Here is a 19,156-nt window from a genome sequence, read left to right as displayed (position 1 = left end):
GTAAAAGGGGGGAAAAAATGAAATGGTCATTTAAAATGTTAAACTTGTCAACCTTATTTTAAGGTGGGTGGTGACCCTTCAGAATGGTAACATGAATGTCAGACACTATTTACTGGATGTATTGGCCTTCCTTAAGTTTTTAAACCGAACAAGTCGTCCAATCGCTCACCTCACACGACATTCAAGGAATCATATTTCAAGACAACTGAGACAAAAGCTAAAAAACATTAACACACTCATAAAATCCCACAAACGGGCTCTCAAGGACTCCGGAAACAATCCTTCTACACCGAAGCGGCGTGTAAACAAGAGCACTTCTTGAGTGCAGGGCTGTGCCTCACTGCAAGTGATGCTGACAGTTCATGTCCAGTGTAACATAAAGATGTTGATAATGTTTTAATTTTATATACAAACTACTGTACATTTGATTTAAAAGTTGTTGCACATTCAATTGCTGGTTAGTCTAGATTTCTTTACTTTTTGGAAGAGATATCACAATTTAACATACACAGTAAATCAATTAAAGTTTGCACATGGGTTCTCAGCCTTGCACACTGTCTTTTTTTTTATGTATGTACAGTACTGTGAAAAAAAAAAACGGTTTTAATCCAGTTATTTATCAGTAGGAAATACCAGTTTAGATTTCCAAACATTCTTTTTGCCATTAATTGTAATAATCCAGTGAGATTTTTGTATGCACAAGGAGTCTAACAACAACCGGTCTGCTCCACACAGAGATCTGATCTCACCATCATTGAGTCTGTCTGTGATTACATGAAGAAACACAAAGAACTGAGACAGATTAAATCCAGAAGAACTGCAGCAACGTCTCCAAGATGGAAGCCAAGAGGAAACCGGCTGCTGTCAGACTCATTGTGCATACAAAAATCTCACTGGATTGTTACAATTGATAGCAAATCTAATAGGAAATGTAAACTGATATTTCCTACAGACACTACAGCAAATTCTATAAATAACTGGCTTAACCCTTTATTTTATTTTTTATTTTATTTTTTTGGTGAAAATACTAACATGTGTAAGACATTTTCACAGTACTTTATATTTAGGGGAACATGTTATACAAAAATATAATATCTTATAATAATAATTTCCAACAACTATTATATAATAAAAAATATGAGATACAAAAAACTAAGAATTCCTAGGGAATGTTGTTAATATAAGTAGTGTTTTTTTAACAATTTGTTTGCATAATTTATTATTTCAGGAAATGGCTACGGGGAATTGTGCACTTTGGGAGTAATAGAACTTGTTCTTAAGTTCAGGTGCTATGGAGAATGAGCAAATGTTTCAACACGAGTAATTAGTTCTTTCTAGGAGAATTGTACCACCTCGGGAAAGGGCTTTGATTTCCAGTGAATGTTTTGTTGCTGTTTTTCCACTTTAGCTGATAATAAACCTTAAGATCTTGATTGACAACTCTTAATGTAATGGTTCTTTTGAAGAATCGTTCCTACCTGCATGTGAAACTAAATGTGAAACTAGTTCTTAGCATAAAAGATGTGACCTGGGATTTTTAATTTGTATTACACATTGACACAAGAACCTATTCTAGGATACAGATATGGTAACTAGAATATTCTGATGCATTTGTATTAAGATATTTTTAAGCCTTAATCAGAAATCAATTTAGAGGGGCTATGGAAGACTTAAATAAATGAAAGATTTACAGGTGCTATTTGCTATATACGACCACAAGGAGGTGCAAGATCTCTACAGTATTATTTGCAGTGTCCATTTAAGTCAAGTCCCATTTCAAAGATTCTGGAACTGATTTCCTTTAAAGTTTAAACCTTTGCGTTTTCAAATGCTAAGAAATGTATAACAAAGTTTGGCATGAAATTCTTAGTAATTAAATATGATCATAAAAAGTGCTTGCTTCCATTAAATTCATGTATGCTACCTTTTTTTTAAAACTCGTTTTAACAACTTATGTTGTTGATTTAATTTGTATTAAAAACCATTGCTTAAATTAGAAGAATGCAAAATAGATGCATTTTCACTAGTAGTCAGTATATGTATCTTATGTGTGGAGTTCCAGGCATAGGAAAGGAGAGATTAGCTGAGGATGGCGAGAGGTGCAGACATGGCATTTTTACAGTTTTGCTCGCTGGTCAGAATCAGTGTGTGACTGTGAACAGTGGCTCTGATGTTCATTTATGTAACCTCCGGCCTCCAAAGCACATAAACCAGGGTCTCGCCTGATCTTGGCGGCTGCCATGGATGTGTGAAGACAGGGATTGAGGCAGGAGAAGGTGCTTTATGGTAGCAGAGCCCCTCGGTCTACAAAGAGACACTTGTATTGCTGGCCATCTTCTGTTTGCTGGCAGTGTTCGAAAGGTTTTCAGTCACACATCTGCAAGATTTGCAACATGCTAACATAAACGTTCTGGTGTATGTGTGTGAACATAAGTTACGGTAAAAAAGGCGGGGATCAGCACCCTTTAGCAAGTCATTGTGGGGATTTTTTTTTTCTTGCTGCAAGGGTCTTTGTAAACTGTTTAAAATAAACATTACAAAAACAGATTTTTTGTTGTTGTTGTTATTTGTCATGATGAGCAGGGGCCCCACAAGTATTTCGACCAACACAATCTCATCGCAATTTGTTTCACATTGTCAAATTGGTATGAATTCTATAAACATGATCCAAAAGGTTTGACAACCAGAAAGTGTCTACTTCCATGCATCACAGAAGTAAATAAATACGATACACTGTGACGATTAAAACACTTAACGTATAAGTACATTTTCAGTATAAATATATATTGTTTATAATTGAACACTTTACATACTCTTTTGTTAAATGTTTAACTAGAAAAAGTTTGAGCTTAGCGATCAGAGAATAAAAAAAAAAGTTGCTGCCTTGAAGGACAATCAACTTACATGTTCAAGTAATTTAAACTTAAATTACATTAAACTGACTTAAATTCGTTTTTGTATAACTTATTTTGATGAGTTAAAGCAAAATAAAACCATGTCATAACTTATTGATTGTAATTTTGTTATATTTAACAGCTGCCCATAAATTATGTAATATTTGCTTTTCAAAATTAATTTTTTTTCTGAAGCTTGTAAAATTCCACACTCTAAGGACATCTGCTGGTTAAAGCAAACGCATTGAGATTGCAGCAAAAATACAACTTTTATTAAAGTATAAAACTTACTATACATTTTATACTGCTTCATTCATGGGTTCACTTAAAATCAGGACCAGAACAAAGCCTTGTTTCCTGAAATCACATGCACACATTCAACAGATTTGCAAAGTTAACAAGCTTCTTAACGCAGTGTTTGGAACACAGTCATATCGCTATTTGTGCTACCTTCCCCCACTTATTTTGATATTTTGCAATCTAATGTAATGACAGTCATACATTTTCTACACGTTGGGGTGATTTGTATATTCTTTTACTGCTCAAAAAGAGAGAAAAACGGGATGGGAAGAGCGATAGGCATACAAAGAAAGAGAGAGAGAGAAAAAACAGATGGGAATTTTGAGTTTGGGTCTGTGTATGTGTGTCTTAGAGAAAGGGAGCCTCTTATTCTCTCTCAGCAGGAGTTTGGCCTAAACTTCGGCCTAGTCTCGTCTGCCCAGCAGGAGACTTTCCTGAGCTGACTGCCCAAGGGAGGGGCACCTGCCCCTGCCACAAACACTGCAGCACAGGGAAGGGAGTGTGAGGATGGAAAGACACTCAGGATTCCAGGAACAGGAACATGTGTTGGATTTATGAAGCACACAGGTAACACAAAACGATGCAGTGGGGGAAAAAAGTGAACTATTTCCCCCCATACGTACCTCTTAGGTCGGTCTTCAGGAGCTTTCTGCTGCCTCCTTCAAAATTAGAGCTTTCTCTCCGACACAGTCGCAGTGGTTATTGTTGGAAACCTCAACCATACCAGCTCTTGGTGACTACCAATATAAACTGACAGCTTATGGATTTGCTGCCCTCCCTCATGGCAATATTTTCCACTGTTTGGGTTCGCTGGATACTAGCATATGTTTGAAGTTTATCACATGCTCAATCATTCAGACCCTCTTGAGAGAGAAGAACGGAGAGTGTCTGAGTTCAAGACCCCAAAGTCTTGTTATTAAACCATTAGGCTAAGAACATCACCCGAAAGACTTAATGCTAGTAAATACTATTCAATTAATCTGAATCAGCAGTTCTGCTTGTGAGAAAGAACATAGATGAGCATTAGAAGCATACATTTAAAAAGAAATAATTCACCCAAATTAACACTTTTTATCATTTACTCACTTTTACTGAGTCATTTTGACCCAATCTTCTTTCTTTTGTGAAATGCAAAAAGTTATGTTTGAAAATGAAAAATTTTCTTGCAAATAAAGATTGATTTATACTGCCAAGCTCCAGAAAAGCAATATAAAGTATCACAGCAGTTGTCCATTTGATTAATGCGCTATATTAAATGGTGAACTATCATTTAATATAAAATAACTGACGCAATAAAAAACATTACGAGTTTGTTTTTCCACAGGATTTACCGAAGTGAAAAGTGGATCATTGGGACAAATTGAAGCTGTTGTGGCAACTGTATTCTGTATTCTAACTGTATGCAACAGGACCTCATTTATGACTTTCAACTGTCTGATCACACCGTGAGGTAGGAACATACACGTTCAGTATTATTCCTTCAAGATGCTGTAATGTTTCTCAGGTAAATGAAAACACATGCCTAAGGAAAATGAAAAGAGAGGGAGTTGCACACATCAGGTCCTCATGGAGTCCCATGTTAGATGGCGTTTTTCCAAAATGCATTATAGCGACAGAATGGAGCTTTTAGACCAAATGATGAGAACATCAGTGCTTTATGATACAGCTCAATGAAATCACAACCTCAAACATAAAAATTTTGTTTAAAGGCAGATTAGGTGTTTAATCATTGTATCCAGCTTATCTAAATCCGGATATATAACATTATATAGTTGCTATTTGTGTATTGTTGATTTTATATTCTTTTTTTATGTTTCATCTTAAAAAACACCTGCCAAGACTGCCAAGTCCCAATTGCATCTCCAACTAAGGGGCTAAAGACAGACACCCCTATGACACACACACACAGGCAATCTACAATCTTCACTGCTCTATTTCAAACAACAATAGTTCATGTGCGTCACAGAGCAGCAGGCAACCACAAACCAATGCAGTGCTGCCATTTAACAATACACATGAATTGTACATATTGCAAATACAAGGTTCCTTTTTGGGTAGTCTGTACTTGTTTATGATGATGCCAATAAGTCACAAACTGGATTACAAAGTTTACTTACCAAACATTGAGGGTTAAAGCACACACCAACATTTGTGGGTCAGTTTCAGAAAGTGCAAAAAGCTGATACAGACTCAATAAGACTGATATTATCCAATGAAAACACAGTCACATCCAAGCTCTGCAGTGCAACACACACACACACCCCATGCAAGACCCACAAAAAAGTGAATGCTAGCAAAAGCATAGTCCAGGCCAATGCAGACACATAAATAAATGCTTCCTGAATGAAAACCATATTTCATTTTTTTTATTATTTGCACAGTCTCGATCTCTCCCTCTCTCTGGCTCTTTTCTGTGTTTTTCTCTTCATTTCTAATTAATTTTTTTGTCCATTCTCCTTTTTTAACACCTTTCTCCATCTTTCTGCTCTTCCCTTTCTCTTCATTTTCTTCACTGAAAAACCCACTCATCTGCTATTGTAATAAGGACAGTACTGCTTCACAGTGTCACGTTTCTGCAGTATCATTTAGGCAGTGTCAGGAAGTCTTCTAAACATTCCCAGACGACTCATTCAGATCATGAACCATTCTGTTGTTGTTCTTACATGGAATATTTCTTTATTGACAATTGTATGATATAATAAGAAACTTCAGATTTCATTTATAATTCTTTCAGCCAAGCTTTCTTGTGCAAAGCAATGCATTATTAAACAGTAAATCATAAATATAATACAGGTAAGCTAGAACAAAATCTTTTCAAAAATATATCTTGAAGGGTCCAGGCTTTTTTCAAACACAGCATGAATTTTTTTTTTTTAGAACATTTGTTCTTAAAATTTTAGAGATATAAATGTTTCCCTATCTGAAATTGTCCATAAACATGCATAAATAGGGGCAAAGATGCAGTTTTAAAAATGGAACAAATTTGAGTATATGTGCTAGTGAAACAATTGACAGCAGTCAAAATTGGAGGTGGATCAAAAAAGTTCATCAAAGTTGTCCTAAGACAAGAACGAGTATTGTTCAAAATTCATGTATAACGTTGATGAAAGGTTTTGATCCACTTCAAATGTTGACTACTGTTTTTAAAGAGTGGTTCAAAATTTTGTTTAAAATTGTTTAATTCAATTTAATTGTGACAAAAAAACAGAATCAGGTAGAATAAAAAAATGAATGATTCAAATAAGGTGCCAATAAATACACAGTCAGGATTGTAACAGATCTGTTGGCTAAAATAATGTTTTAGTTATAATGAAGTACCTCATGGAGAACATAATGCCCTATTGGAGAATGGTGATTGTTTATCCTGGCTTCATGGCAGAAGTGATTTATCCTCCTCAAAAGAGCAAACTCTGACAAGTCCTTTAGCTTTGAGCCAAATCCATGTAATTTCTCCTTTGCACTAAAACCAATTTAGTAGTTAAATGTTTCACACCTGCTTTTATAGTATCCTGGGGGCGATTCACGAATCCTGACAAAGCTTGTTTCGTCCCTTTCAAGTTGTCCTATAAACAGATGTTTCACACATTTTTGTCCACTAGTATTTAACAGCGGCTTGACCAGAATTGATTGCTATGTCACAGCAAAACCTCCAGTGTTAAATTAACACTCTGAGTGTGGACTCATATAAACACTGAAGCAGTGTTAAAGATAATGAGATAATTAAGTGAATTATTGAGTGATGATTGAGCATTATTGAAGACACCTCATGTTAACAAACAGAATCTCTGAATGAGAAAACCGTAATTTTAAGTTACCATTATAGAGATCCGTGTTTGCTTCATGGGATCTTGACCCTTAAATCATTAAATTTCTGAGTTAGGCTCACATTAATTGATTATAGCAGCACTGACCTTGTATGGCATCATATTTTTGGCCTTTTCAATTAAACCAAATGATTAAAAAAAAATAAAACTTCAAAAAAATTTATGTTGGAACACACAGACATCAAGAATTAGCGTATGAATCTCAGCAATGGTGACAAACAGATCACCTCTGAACATAAGCTCATTATTTATTCATGCGGCAATGCATGAGGGGAGCCATGAATGAGTTTTGATTGGTGCCACCCAGAATGCACTGCAACATGCTTTATAATTGTCACCATTGTTGAGATTCACAGGCTGATTCTTGATGTCTTTGTATCTTAAAAAAATGAATCAAATAAAAAATATATATATTTTGTATTTGAGACGTGTGTAAAAATTTATTTGGATTACTTTGTAAAAGTTTAAAACACTATGCTGTACAAGAATAGTGCTGCTATATAGTTCATAAAGTAAACCTAATTTGGGCTCTCTATGAGTACAGTGATTTAGGTCATATGATTGTTTATGTTTAAACACAACCAACAACATCAGATCACCTTTTCTATTTGTTCATCTGGCTGTTATAACTCACGTACAGCAGCCAAACAAAATCTAAAGTTAATGATTTAAAGGTCAAAAGCCCAACTAAAGCAAATAGTGATCTCCTTAATGGCGACTTCACGGTTTTCTACCTTCAGTAATTCTGCTTGTTAACATCAGGTGTCTTCAATAATGCTCAATCATCACTCAATAATTCACTTAATTATCGCATTAACTTTAACACTGCTTCAGTGTTTATATGAGTCCACACTCAGAGTGTTAATTTAACACTGGGGATTTTGCTGCAAACAGTTCTGTAAGATTTCATCATTATTTCATTTTGGTTTGCAGGGACCATATTGCGGATCATATTAACTATGATTATATATGTACAGGGGTCCAGGGAGCAGAGAAGACACACCATCAGTGGCTTGGATTAAAGAGTATTATTATATTTGCACAGTGTACAAAGCTATAATCTTTAAGTCCTTTAGCACCAAAATTAGTAATTGTGTAATAAACATAACTATGCACAGTCTTATTGGTCATGGGCTGCACTAATTGGCGAATAAAAATAGTGGGCAGCTGTTATTGTTGTTCAGAGCTGCCCTTGTTGCAGAGTGGGGCAGCCGCACTAATGGCCTTCCTGCTGGGACGCCTGCGCTTGCCTGTCAGCAGTGTGTAGAAGAAGGGATTCACACACGAGTTTCCATAAGTCAGCCCTGTAAGGATGCGATTAATCGTCACCTGCGTGCCCACCGGCACCACGCGCAGAACCTCAGGCCGGTACAATGGTAGAAGCTGCCAGATCCAGAATGGAAGGAAACAAGCCCAGAATGTCAACACAATTCCCAGGATGAGGAGTAGGACTTTGGGGCGAGGTGCACGGGGCGGATAGGCGTTGCCCCCTCCGACCCAAGCTGGCTGCGTCTGAGATACCCAGTAGAGTCTCCCCAAAGCTGCATACAAAGCTCCGATGGCCAGCCCTGGGCCTAGGATACTGGTGCAGAAGAGTACACTGAGGTAGGCTTTCGAACTCTGCTCGTCCCAGGCGGGAACGCACAACTTGCCTTCCTGGTTCTCTCCATCCTCGAGGTGCAAAGTGATCATCATGGGCAAACTGAGAGCCACGGCAAAGCCCCAGGCCAAAGCGACTCGCAGGAGTCCAGAGGAAGGTGTGGACGAAGCTGCCAACGGATCGGCCACAGCTCGATACCGATCCAGACTCATAGCAGTGAGGGTGAAGATGCTTGCATGCATGGTGAGCAAATCCAGACTGAGTAGGAGCCGACAGCCTAGTTCACCGAAGGCCCAGTCAGATGCCAGGCTGTCGTACACGATAAAGGGGGCAGTGGAGAGGTACACCAGGTCTGCTAAAGCCAGACTCAGAACCTGCAGGTGAAGGGAGGAAGAGGAGGAGGACGAGGTGGGAGAGGAGGAGGGAGAGAAAGAAGGGGAGGAGGTGCCGAGGCAGGAGGAGCTGTAACAACAGGTAGGAGAGGTGCGTCGCCGCCTTGACATCCTGCGGCGGCGAATCAGAAGCCCTAGGGTATACAGGTTGCCCAGAATGCCCAGTAGAGAAAGGAGGGATAGGAAAAAGCAGAAGAGAGCAGTGGAGGCTACACTTGGGGATGGGGAGAGAGAAGGAGAGGATGAGGGAAGGGAGAGGTTAGTGGGAAAGGGAAAGGTGTATGAAGGGGAAGGGGAAGAGGAAAGAGAAGTAGAGCCAGAGATGTCGTCCATTTGTCCTGGATGCCAAGAATCCCAAGATGAGTGACCTTCTGAGAGAAGTAACTTCAGAGTGTTTTAGGGTTGTTTACTGTGCCCAGGTGATCAGAGAATCCAAATTTGAAGGGGAGAGCTGTGAGTGGACTGCTTTAATTGGTGAGAGAGAAGAGAGAAACAAGAGACAAAGAAACAGTGATTTTTATAAACTTTTTTTTAAAACTACAAATTTACAAGTTTGTCAAAGTACGCTAAATATCATACATATCACAGATTACACGAATTATAATATTATGTTCAAGAGAATTAATCGTCAGATGCACAGCATCAGTTTTGACAGTATTGACAGAAATTTGTACAAATCTACATGGGTTCATTTTTTTTTGGTAGAGTTCAACTAACTAATATCAACACAGCAAACTTAGTTGGATTTGGTTTAAATAAATAAATTATTATTAGCTTACAACTATTATTGTTAATAGAATTGATCAAGTAGCCTAGTTAGGCAATTTAAGATCAATGATCCCAGCAGCGCTGTTTTAAGCTGCTCTAAAATTTCCCTCACAAACCGATGAAATTTTAATCTTAAGTACTGAAAAAAAAAATAAGACAATGATAAACACTTGATTGTACTTTGCTTATAGCCTATCTACGTCGTCAAAAAGCGGTATGCACTTCTTTTTTCGGGGAATTCTATTCCTCGTCATAATGACGGGTGTGAAGATCAAAGCCCAGCCGGGGGCGTAAGAACACATACGGGAGAGAATTATATGTGGCACATGGTGACCCTGAGAGAGAGACGGGTTACGAGGCTAATGTTGCTACAGTGAAGCACTGGCACAGGCAGTAGGTTACCCGCTGCGCCCATTACCCTTACCAGGGTGCTTTAAATAACACCTTTTAGATCGACACGGAGATAGACAGATTGTCTAGTTTGAGTTAATTTATTTATTAATTTAATACAAATATGGATTTAGTTTGTTTAAATCATAAGATGCCCAGCTAAGCCAATTAAATAAATAAAAACCCTTTGATAATTGTTCATTGATTTAGGCTACGCAAACTGAAACTCTTGTTGACAAATTTTAGGAACTTAAGGGTTAGCAGTGTCATAGGAGTCCTAGTCATTTTAGTAATTTATTGTTTTCATAATGTAAAAATGTCGAACACATGTAGTCTGCATTGAATCAGGGGAAATCGGGGAATGTTGCACCGATGAGTGAGTTGTAACACCATCAGTTTAACCAAATTAACTACGGGGGTGAGATAATTCATTCTTCATGACAGCAGAAGTGTGTTTCGTGTTAAAACGTATAACGGATTTACAGGAGAACAAAAAATTGCATCTTGAATGAATGATGACAGAACAAGAGATATAGCCTATCATCTGAATCAAGTCATGTTGATCTTGTTTAATTTTATATAGGCTATAACGTCCACACAAGCTCTTTACCTGTTTAAAAATAAATAAATAGATATCAGACGGAGAGGGTTGAAACAGTTTCCATACCTTTGTAGCCTATAAAGACTTAAACCGGGACAGTGTCCACTTGACACAAACGCACACTGTGTGTTGTAGGCTATTTCTATTGTTTACATTTTTATGTTGTTCTTTTATTTTGTACCACAAATGTAGCTACATGTTAAACGAAAAATGTTTCCTACAATCCGATATGGAAATATTGTAACAATTGCACTCTTTGTAGCTAGGCTACTTGACATTAATTTAACTAATGTAGCCTATTCGTTGTACATTTCTAATAGCCTACGTAACAGAAAAATATGGAGATGGGCTTTTAGCATATAGGCCAAAGTTTGTGACACAGCACTCAAAAAACACATAATTTCAGATGTTAACGAAAAAGGTGTCACAACACTTCCCGGTCGTCTCCTATTAGCTAATACGCATCCTTAATAGGCTAAAACTCGATGGTTGTCGCATGCATAACGGCATTTTCATAAGACAGCTGAAACTGCAAGTAGCCTAACAAACAATGTCTTAGAACAATAAACTGTTATAAATACAACAGCATTGCGCATAGGCTATTTGTTTCGTTTAAATTCTGAGGACACAACAAACTAAATTAATTGGATTAAAATGAGCTAATACAATAGCCTAGGTGTAGCCTATTCTTATTTTTGAAACCCTAAAATTGTCTTACCCTTAAATTGAGTATTCAGAGATGGCATGTTCCATATGTCGGCATATCCACACTTCAAACCGCGAGACAATGACGAAAATCCCACTCTAGAATATTCTAATTAAATTGTGTATTTGTAAAGTATAAATCAAAATCTCAGCGAGGTGTTAATGTTCCTCTAAGGGCAGAGTTAAAGAAACTTTAGGATGGTGTAGAATATCTCTGTCACAGTCAGTCCACTCCCCATATGTTGTCTGAAGCAAATGAAGGGAGGGATGAAGAGAGGCTCTGCTGAAAGACTGGAGAAAGAAGGGTGTCTTTAATAAAGACCAACTATGAATGGCCTTGGAGGGAGACAATTGATCTTCATTGGCAGAGGACTGAATGTGATTTGATGTTTAGTCTTTATAACCCTGACTGATATTCTTTGTGTTCATTAACTTCTCTCTTGTGATTAGATCCCTTCAGCCCACTTTTAACGAACATTTTTACGAGTGAAAGATCTGTGCTTTGGGGCTGTATTTATCAGTGCCAAAAGCAATACAGTCAGTATACCATAGGAAAAACACTTGTAAATGTCAGGGAACAATATTTATATCCACCATCCATCAAAGCTATTTGGGTTTGGGAGCATAAAATTAATATTTTAGGTAGAATTTATTAGAGAACTTTAAGAATTACAACAGCAAACATGAAAAGGTATACGTAAAATGATTTCAGTTGTACAGGTACTCACAGGACAAATGAACATGTTATTAAACCCATTCTTTGAGGCTGGACTGAATCATGCGTGAAAAATGTTGGATGAAATTTTGACACGCGTCACAATCCAAACCACAGCCGAGGCAGTGAAAACCATTTAATCACTTAAAAAATAGGCTATGGTATCGCTCCCTAACGACCATACAGGAATACATAACCATTAATGGAGATAAACCGTTTCAGTGGAAGGACATTTTCACCTCCTTAGTCATGCAAAACTTTAAATGATGCATGGTGTGGATATCTTGCAAGTACAGTATGCTGTCCTTTAGAACCACTTGAATGGGTTAAAGGGATAGTACATTAAAAAAAAAAATCATCAATTCAGTCATCATGCACCCTCATGTAATTCTAAACCTAGACTTACTTTCTTCTATAAAACACAGAAGATGTTTTGAAGAATGTCTGTTTTTGTCTATACAATGAAAGTCAGTGGGTTCCAATGTTGTTTTGGGCCCCACTGGCTTTCACTATATGGAAACAACAATTCTTCAAAAATATTTCTTTTGTATTTCATAGAAGAAAGTAAGGTATACACTATTGGATCGACATGAGAGTGAAAAACGATGACAGAATATTCAATTTAGGGTAAACTAACCCTTTAAACTTTTGTTAAACCAAGAAGGGAAACAAAAAAACGGGGAAAGTGATACTTGAGCTGCATACAGTTTTGATTATGGGGACTGGTTTTCCTTTGTTTTGATATCATTTTGGTGTAAACCGCAAAAAAAATGAAATCTTTTAACCAGTCAGGTCAGAATGTGTAAATTCAAAACACCAAAATCGAATTAAATTCCTAACTGGGAACAGTGGCATAAAAATGTTTAACAAAATGCTTTTATATGACCAAGATGAGTTATCATACAGTGCTTCTATTAATATTCAACCTATATTATTTCAGTTAAAGTGATCCTGAGATCTTTGATGCACACGAGTGAGTCAGTGGACACATGTTTTTTCCTGTAAAATGAAGATGATTCATTAGTTGAAGGCGGCCCAGTGTAAAGGAACAATCGGCGTAAATAACTGTCCAGTGAGAAAGAAAGAGTAATAGAGTGAGAGAAAGAGACAGACAGAGAGCAAAAGTTACAACCCCGTCTCCTCATGAGCTACTGACACCAAATTCACTGTTGCACCGCGTGCCAACACACATCTACACAAGGCCAACAAACACATATCTGCACATCTACTGCACTCCTGCCAACACACACACACACACACACACACACACACACACCGCTGACACACTTCAACTTAACACCACCTCTGAACACCCGATACGGTCAACACTCAAACACTATCTAATCAATGGGGTAAGGAGAGTATGTGTGTTGTTGACCGCAAGAGCCCAGGATCATCATCATCGCAGCCTATAGGGCCTGCTTGATGAATTAGTCTCCTGGTTCAACTGTTCAGTGTTTTTCATACGCTTCTCATTTTGTGACTGCAGTAAGTAAAGTGAGTTTTACTTTAAAACCGGAGGCATTTGAGTCACCAAAATATTTGCGAACACTCATTAAAGTGAATTACTGTTAGACTGCTAGACTTTCCATCATTTCAAAAAATTATATAATTTATAGAGCTTAAAAACGGTCAGATCACTTTTTTCTCAGAAAAGTTCAGACTTAAATGGATATTGTAATATTATTAGTAAGATCAATCAAAAATCCGTGTACCTTTAATACTGCATTGTAAAATTGTATACATTAATGGAACCACAATCCAGTTGTTCATTGTTCTTATAATGGGACGATTAATGGACTGTTTTACCCCTCAAAGGTTGTTTTATTTTATTTGTCTTAGATATTAATGGCTCTTATGACAAATTGCTCGTGATGTTTACCATTTGTAAGTTGCTTTGATTTGTTTTTATTTTATTCTATATTTTATTTATGTGGAAGGCAGAAGTGAGTGTGTGTATATATATATATATATATATATATACATACATAGGTATTTTACATAAACATGTATGACAGTTCAGCATGTCTGAAAAAATATATATAAAAGTAGTCGACATGCTTGTGTGATATTTCAAGTCTTCTGAAACCAGTTTGAATGTGCAGAATGGAAAATAACTTTTAAGAGCTACGGCTGAGGAGAAGATTATCATGAATAATGATTTTTATTTTCATTCTGTTCCTCTCACATGGTATCATATTTGAACTGTATTCATGGCATTTTCCAGATTTCTTTGTTTTGCTGAACGGGATAGGTCACGCAAAATGAATATTATGTCATCATTTAGTCTCTCTTTAGTCTTCTTTTTTTTCAAACAAGAAAAGTCATTGGGACTTTAATTTTATGAACAAACAGTTTTACATTTATTCTTCAAAATATCTTTTAGCAGCCGAGGTCACTGAATTTTTCTGGAAAACAACTTTTTACTAAATCGCGGCATTCAGGTTTGGAACAACAAAAGTGTGAGTAAATAATGACGGAATTTTAATTTCATGTTCTTTAGAAGCATTAGACTGGTAATCCTTTCTCAAGCCACTGCTGTGTTTGTCTAAAATGGGTTTCAACTCTTGTGTGAAGTCTGCAGGATTTAGAGAGGTGATCTGGGCTTAGCGTGTCCCAGGCATGTGCTGTATATTTGAGAACACAAGATGGACAGAGACAGGCACCAGGGCCAAGACGAGAAGAAGGGCAACATACCTCTCCCTGCGGGGTGTGTGGAATTTCAACAAATACCTGGCACAGGCCTGCCAAAATAGGCAAAGGAGAGAGAGATTAGTAGAAAGAGAGACAGACGGGACAGAGACAAAATGCAAGAGTGACACAGAATGTTTGTCTGATGTCTCACTAAAGGATGGATTGTGATTAACAAATACAAAATGGAACAAACAGACCCTGATGTGACTAAGATGAAATTACAACAAAGGCTTAATCTTTGTCTAGTAAAATATTAAAGTGCATGGAGAGAACGATAGCACGCACACACACACACACACATTATTTTCTCAGCATGCTTTCGTATCGGCTACATAAGAAGAGTTAATGTTGAAATTTGTGAGTTTTTGCAAAAAAAATAATAAAATGGATATGAGATCTGTTAGTTTTTAACATTCTGAAATGTTGGAATTTATAGGAGTTTCTGTTATGTAACCATTACATTACATTACATTAGTACTACTATAGTAAACTGCATGTTGCTTCATTTTAAACAATGATTGTGTGTGTAAGTACAATAATCGAGCACAATAATCTTAGCACATGTATTTGCGCTATTACAAGCTAATAGTTAACTGCTTGTCTTAGTGTATTTAAATGAAATAAGTTCACAATACTCATAATATTGGTTTAAGTTACCATAACTTGTTGGGTTTACTCAATTTAATTTGTCATGGTAAATGTAGTAATTCAGATCTGCTTAAATTTTGTACTTGCATTTACTCAATTCATGAGGTATATTTCATAACTTAAAAAATGAATGCTGATCCAACAATACAGTATATATATATATATTGCTCTATATATAGCTATATGTATATATATATATATATATATATATATAGCTTTTCACCTATACTGGCTTGTGTATCTTACACTAATCCTATATTAAACTTGACATTGTGTACTTTATATTTTTTTCTTGGCATTGTGTACTTGTATGACAAATTGCTTGTGATGTTCCTCATTTGTAATTCGCTTTGGTTAACAGCATTCGCTCAATAATAAATGCAATGTAATGTAATTAGCATAAAAATGCTTGTGGAAATTTATGCTGGTCTTTTCTGGAGGATTACTGAACCAAAACCTTATAAAAGAAACGGCTGTCATTTTAATAAACATGCTTTTAGGTTTTCAGCTAATTACTGCCCCTTTCAGCCTCTCATAATTTTTGGAAAGAACGGACCTATCATTCTCATTTCATGCTGCTCGCTGACATGAGGCCTGTATTAACACATTAGATTTCGTGGTGTGCGGTGTCTTGATGCTAAAGCTTAAGGGTAAGGTTCTGCCCTTCCCAGGGTGTCTCCGTTCACATCAAAGGGATCATAATTGCCAGACACAACTTTCCAGCCCCACCGGGACCCCCAGCACAACCTCTGTGTGTGTGTGTGTGTGTGTGTGTGCGTGCGTGCGTGTGTGTGTGTTTGTTTCAGTGCTGTGCCACTGCACATGGGTTTCTAACCAAAAACAATCTGATTAAGGTACCTTGACATAAATAATCACAGACCCTTTAAATGGCTTTAAACCGCCCTTGTGCTTTGCTTACATTATGTTAATTAATTCTCCAGTCTTTGTCAGCCAATTGACAGATTGGCCCCATGTTTGACTTCTCCTTACAGCAGATTTAATTAAATGGGCGGACATTTTTGCACGTAACAAACTGTTTGTTTCCCTGCAGACTGATTAGTAGAGTTCAAGATGAAATATTGATCCTCCATCTCTGGTGCTGATGTTTATATTCACGTCAGTTTCAGTAGTTCTCTTTAATAAAGATAAAGGATTGACATTCCTCCGACACAGTTTGTTTAATGGCCGTCTTGCAAGCAAACTAGACGCATTGAAATTCTTTAGACTTTCTTTTGCTGTATCTATGCATTATGTCAGAGAAACAAAAATTTGCAGGTAGCCTCTTTGTTCGTTTTTATCAATGCATCATTTTGACCAATAAGTTTATTAGGGACCAAATTTTGGTAATTTTACACTGTTTCACTTTAGCCCCTTTCACACAACGCGTTGATCCCGGGAAATTGCTGGGAAATTGCCAGAACGCCCTCTGTGTGAACGCAAACATGACCCGGGATTGATGCCGGGATTGATGCCGGGTTGGGGACCTTGTAACATTGCCGGGATCAGTCCCGGAACGCGCGCTGTGTAAACAAAATTAAGCCGTAATCAATGCTGTGTCGTAATGACGCTGAAGTGAAAGCAGGCTAGTGAAAGGCTAGTGAAACGGTAGGCCTACGTAGGCTAATGCGCTAGTTTATGATCGAATCAGAGAAAAAAATGCACAAGCGTGGTTTCTCGAGAGAGAAATCGCAGCTCATAACTTATAAGCAAACTACAGACGCTGCTGAGACATTACATGTCACATCGATGTCACGTGTCTTTACGGGATTTTTACGGGTTGTGTGTGAACTCTCTGATTCCGGAAAATCCCTGGCAGTGTGAATGAACCAAAATCAAACGAACCCGGGTCAAATCCCGGGTCACTTTATCCGTGTATTTTCCGGAATCTCTGTGTGAAAAGGGCTATATGCATATAGTCAAGTATCAGCAAGGCTGTGAATCATAGGCTAAGCAACACAAAAAGTGCTGTGCCTAAATGAATCGGTGCTTTTGAAGGAATAGATTGAGCAAATGATTCATTGATCAATTGACTCATTCATAAAGAGAGTAACTTATTGTGTTCCTGAATGAATCAGTGCTTTTGAATGAATAGATTGAGTGAATGATTCAATGTCTCACTCATAAAGAGAGTAACTTATTTTGTTCTTGAATGAATCAGTGGTTTTAAACGAATCAGTTAATTGAATAATTTAATAGCTGCATCTGAATATGCATACTTCCTTCCTATATATAGGGCGAAAAGAGTATGTGAAAAGAGTTGTATGTCCAAATTCACAGTATTCATAAAACAGTTGATAAAGAGTCCCTGAATGACCTACTACATCCAGTGAGATTCTGAAGTACTCCAATGGACACTTGACTATACCATAAGACCATGGGAGACAATTTGTAAATGGCAGTAAAGTGGCACAAATGATGAGTTCATATGAAAATGACAGTATAAGGAATGTAGCTCATCCAGATTACATTCATACTATTTTAACAGCCTCAAAGTAATTGCTTATTCAAAAGAAGTATCTATCAGAGAATATGCAATTTCAGACACTGTTTAATTCCTGAAAAAATCGAGTTGATTGACTGAATGATTCAGTGACTCACTTATAAAGAGACAGCCTGTTTAAATCCTGGATTATTTCATTTCACTAAAGTAGACTAAGAAACATGTATTTGATTTATGAGATCACTGACTTGACTAATTTACTGTTTTTGTGTGATAGTTCACCCAAAAATGAAAATGTTGTCATCATTTACTCACCCTCATGTTGTTCCAAACCTGTATGAGTTTCTTTCTTCTGTTGAACACAACAGATATTTTGCAGGATGTTGGCAACCAGACAGTTGATGGCACCCATTGACTTCCATAGTATTTTTTTAGTCAATGGGTGCTGTCAATAACACATTGAAATATATGTGACATTTTGAAGAAGAAACAGTTAGATTGTTAAAAATTCTCCACAATTATCTTTGTTTTTATTTACAACTTTGGAAATCATATTTTACAGTGTCAGGTGAGAGAATCCATGGTTTTAGTGGGCCGACCAATGGTGACTGAAAATTTCCTACATTCAAATCTTTGTCCAAACTCCATTCTTGACCTTGGTCATACATGAACACTGTATTTAGAGAAATTACCTTCACACATTTCCTAAATATGCTCAGGCAGAATTTCAATAGTTAGCTTTTATTCTATCACTCAAAGCAGAGCATGCAAAAAGTACTATTACTAGTAATACAATAATATAATTATCTTTACGCTAATAATTATATCTATTAATATAATACACACTGTAACACTATTACTAGTAATACATAAGTATTGCTACTATTTCTTTTGATGGGGAAAGAAAGAAATTGGTTAAATGCTATTTTGAGCTTAGTTAACTCAATTTATCTAATTCTCCCCAAAATTGTCATTTTTTGAGCTTCTTCCACTGCAAGAACAAAAAACAAACTGAGTGAATCTGACTGTCAGTTCAGCGTTTTATAGATCTGGCAAACCCAAGGTACAGCGATTGAATCAGACTCCAGAGGAGATTGGCTTTTGTTCAGTTGGATGTTTATCTTATTCCTGGACCAGACTGAACATGTGCTGAAAGGTAGCAGAGGATTACGTCTGCATTTATGG

The 19,156-nt window shown here is 36.9% G+C and overlaps 2 protein-coding genes across 43 annotated transcripts in view; one reads left to right on the top strand and one right to left on the bottom strand.

The window, feature by feature from the left end:
* LOC143716740 (uncharacterized) overlaps positions 1–2,545 on the top strand; it is a 70,258-nt gene extending 67,713 nt beyond the window's left edge. For 37 of the 42 annotated variants that reach the window (XM_077209108.1, XM_077209130.1, XM_077209110.1 and 34 more), the window contains one exon: positions 64–2,545. In XM_077209108.1, coding sequence (XP_077065223.1) covers positions 64–322 — 259 coding nt within the window. In that variant the 3' untranslated portion in view covers positions 323–2,545. The remainder of the gene's footprint in view (positions 1–63) is intronic. The other 5 variants (XM_077209137.1, XM_077209147.1, XM_077209150.1 and 2 more) reach the window with 3 other exon arrangements.
* Positions 2,546–8,188: 5,643 nt separating this feature from the next.
* uts2r3 (urotensin-2 receptor 3) lies at positions 8,189–9,513 on the bottom strand. Its single transcript, XM_077219352.1, has one exon. The coding sequence runs from the start codon at positions 9,341–9,343 to the stop codon at positions 8,189–8,191; it is 1,155 nt and encodes a 384-aa protein (XP_077075467.1). The 5' UTR covers positions 9,344–9,513.
* Positions 9,514–19,156: the final 9,643 nt, after the last annotated feature.

Source organism: Siphateles boraxobius, unplaced genomic scaffold, assembly GCF_051911475.1.
Source record: "Siphateles boraxobius isolate OS27281-9 unplaced genomic scaffold, OSU_SipBor_1 12, whole genome shotgun sequence".
Taxonomy (NCBI): Eukaryota; Metazoa; Chordata; class Actinopteri; order Cypriniformes; family Leuciscidae; genus Siphateles; species Siphateles boraxobius.
The sequence above is the reverse complement of the archived record's forward strand: the minus strand, read 5'-3'. Positions and strand labels throughout refer to the sequence as shown.

Excerpts from the sequence above, each read along its gene's own strand:
- uts2r3 (XM_077219352.1), bottom strand. The coding sequence starts at position 9,343 with ATGGACGACATCTCTGGCTCTACTTCTCTTTCCTCTTCCCCTTCCCCT.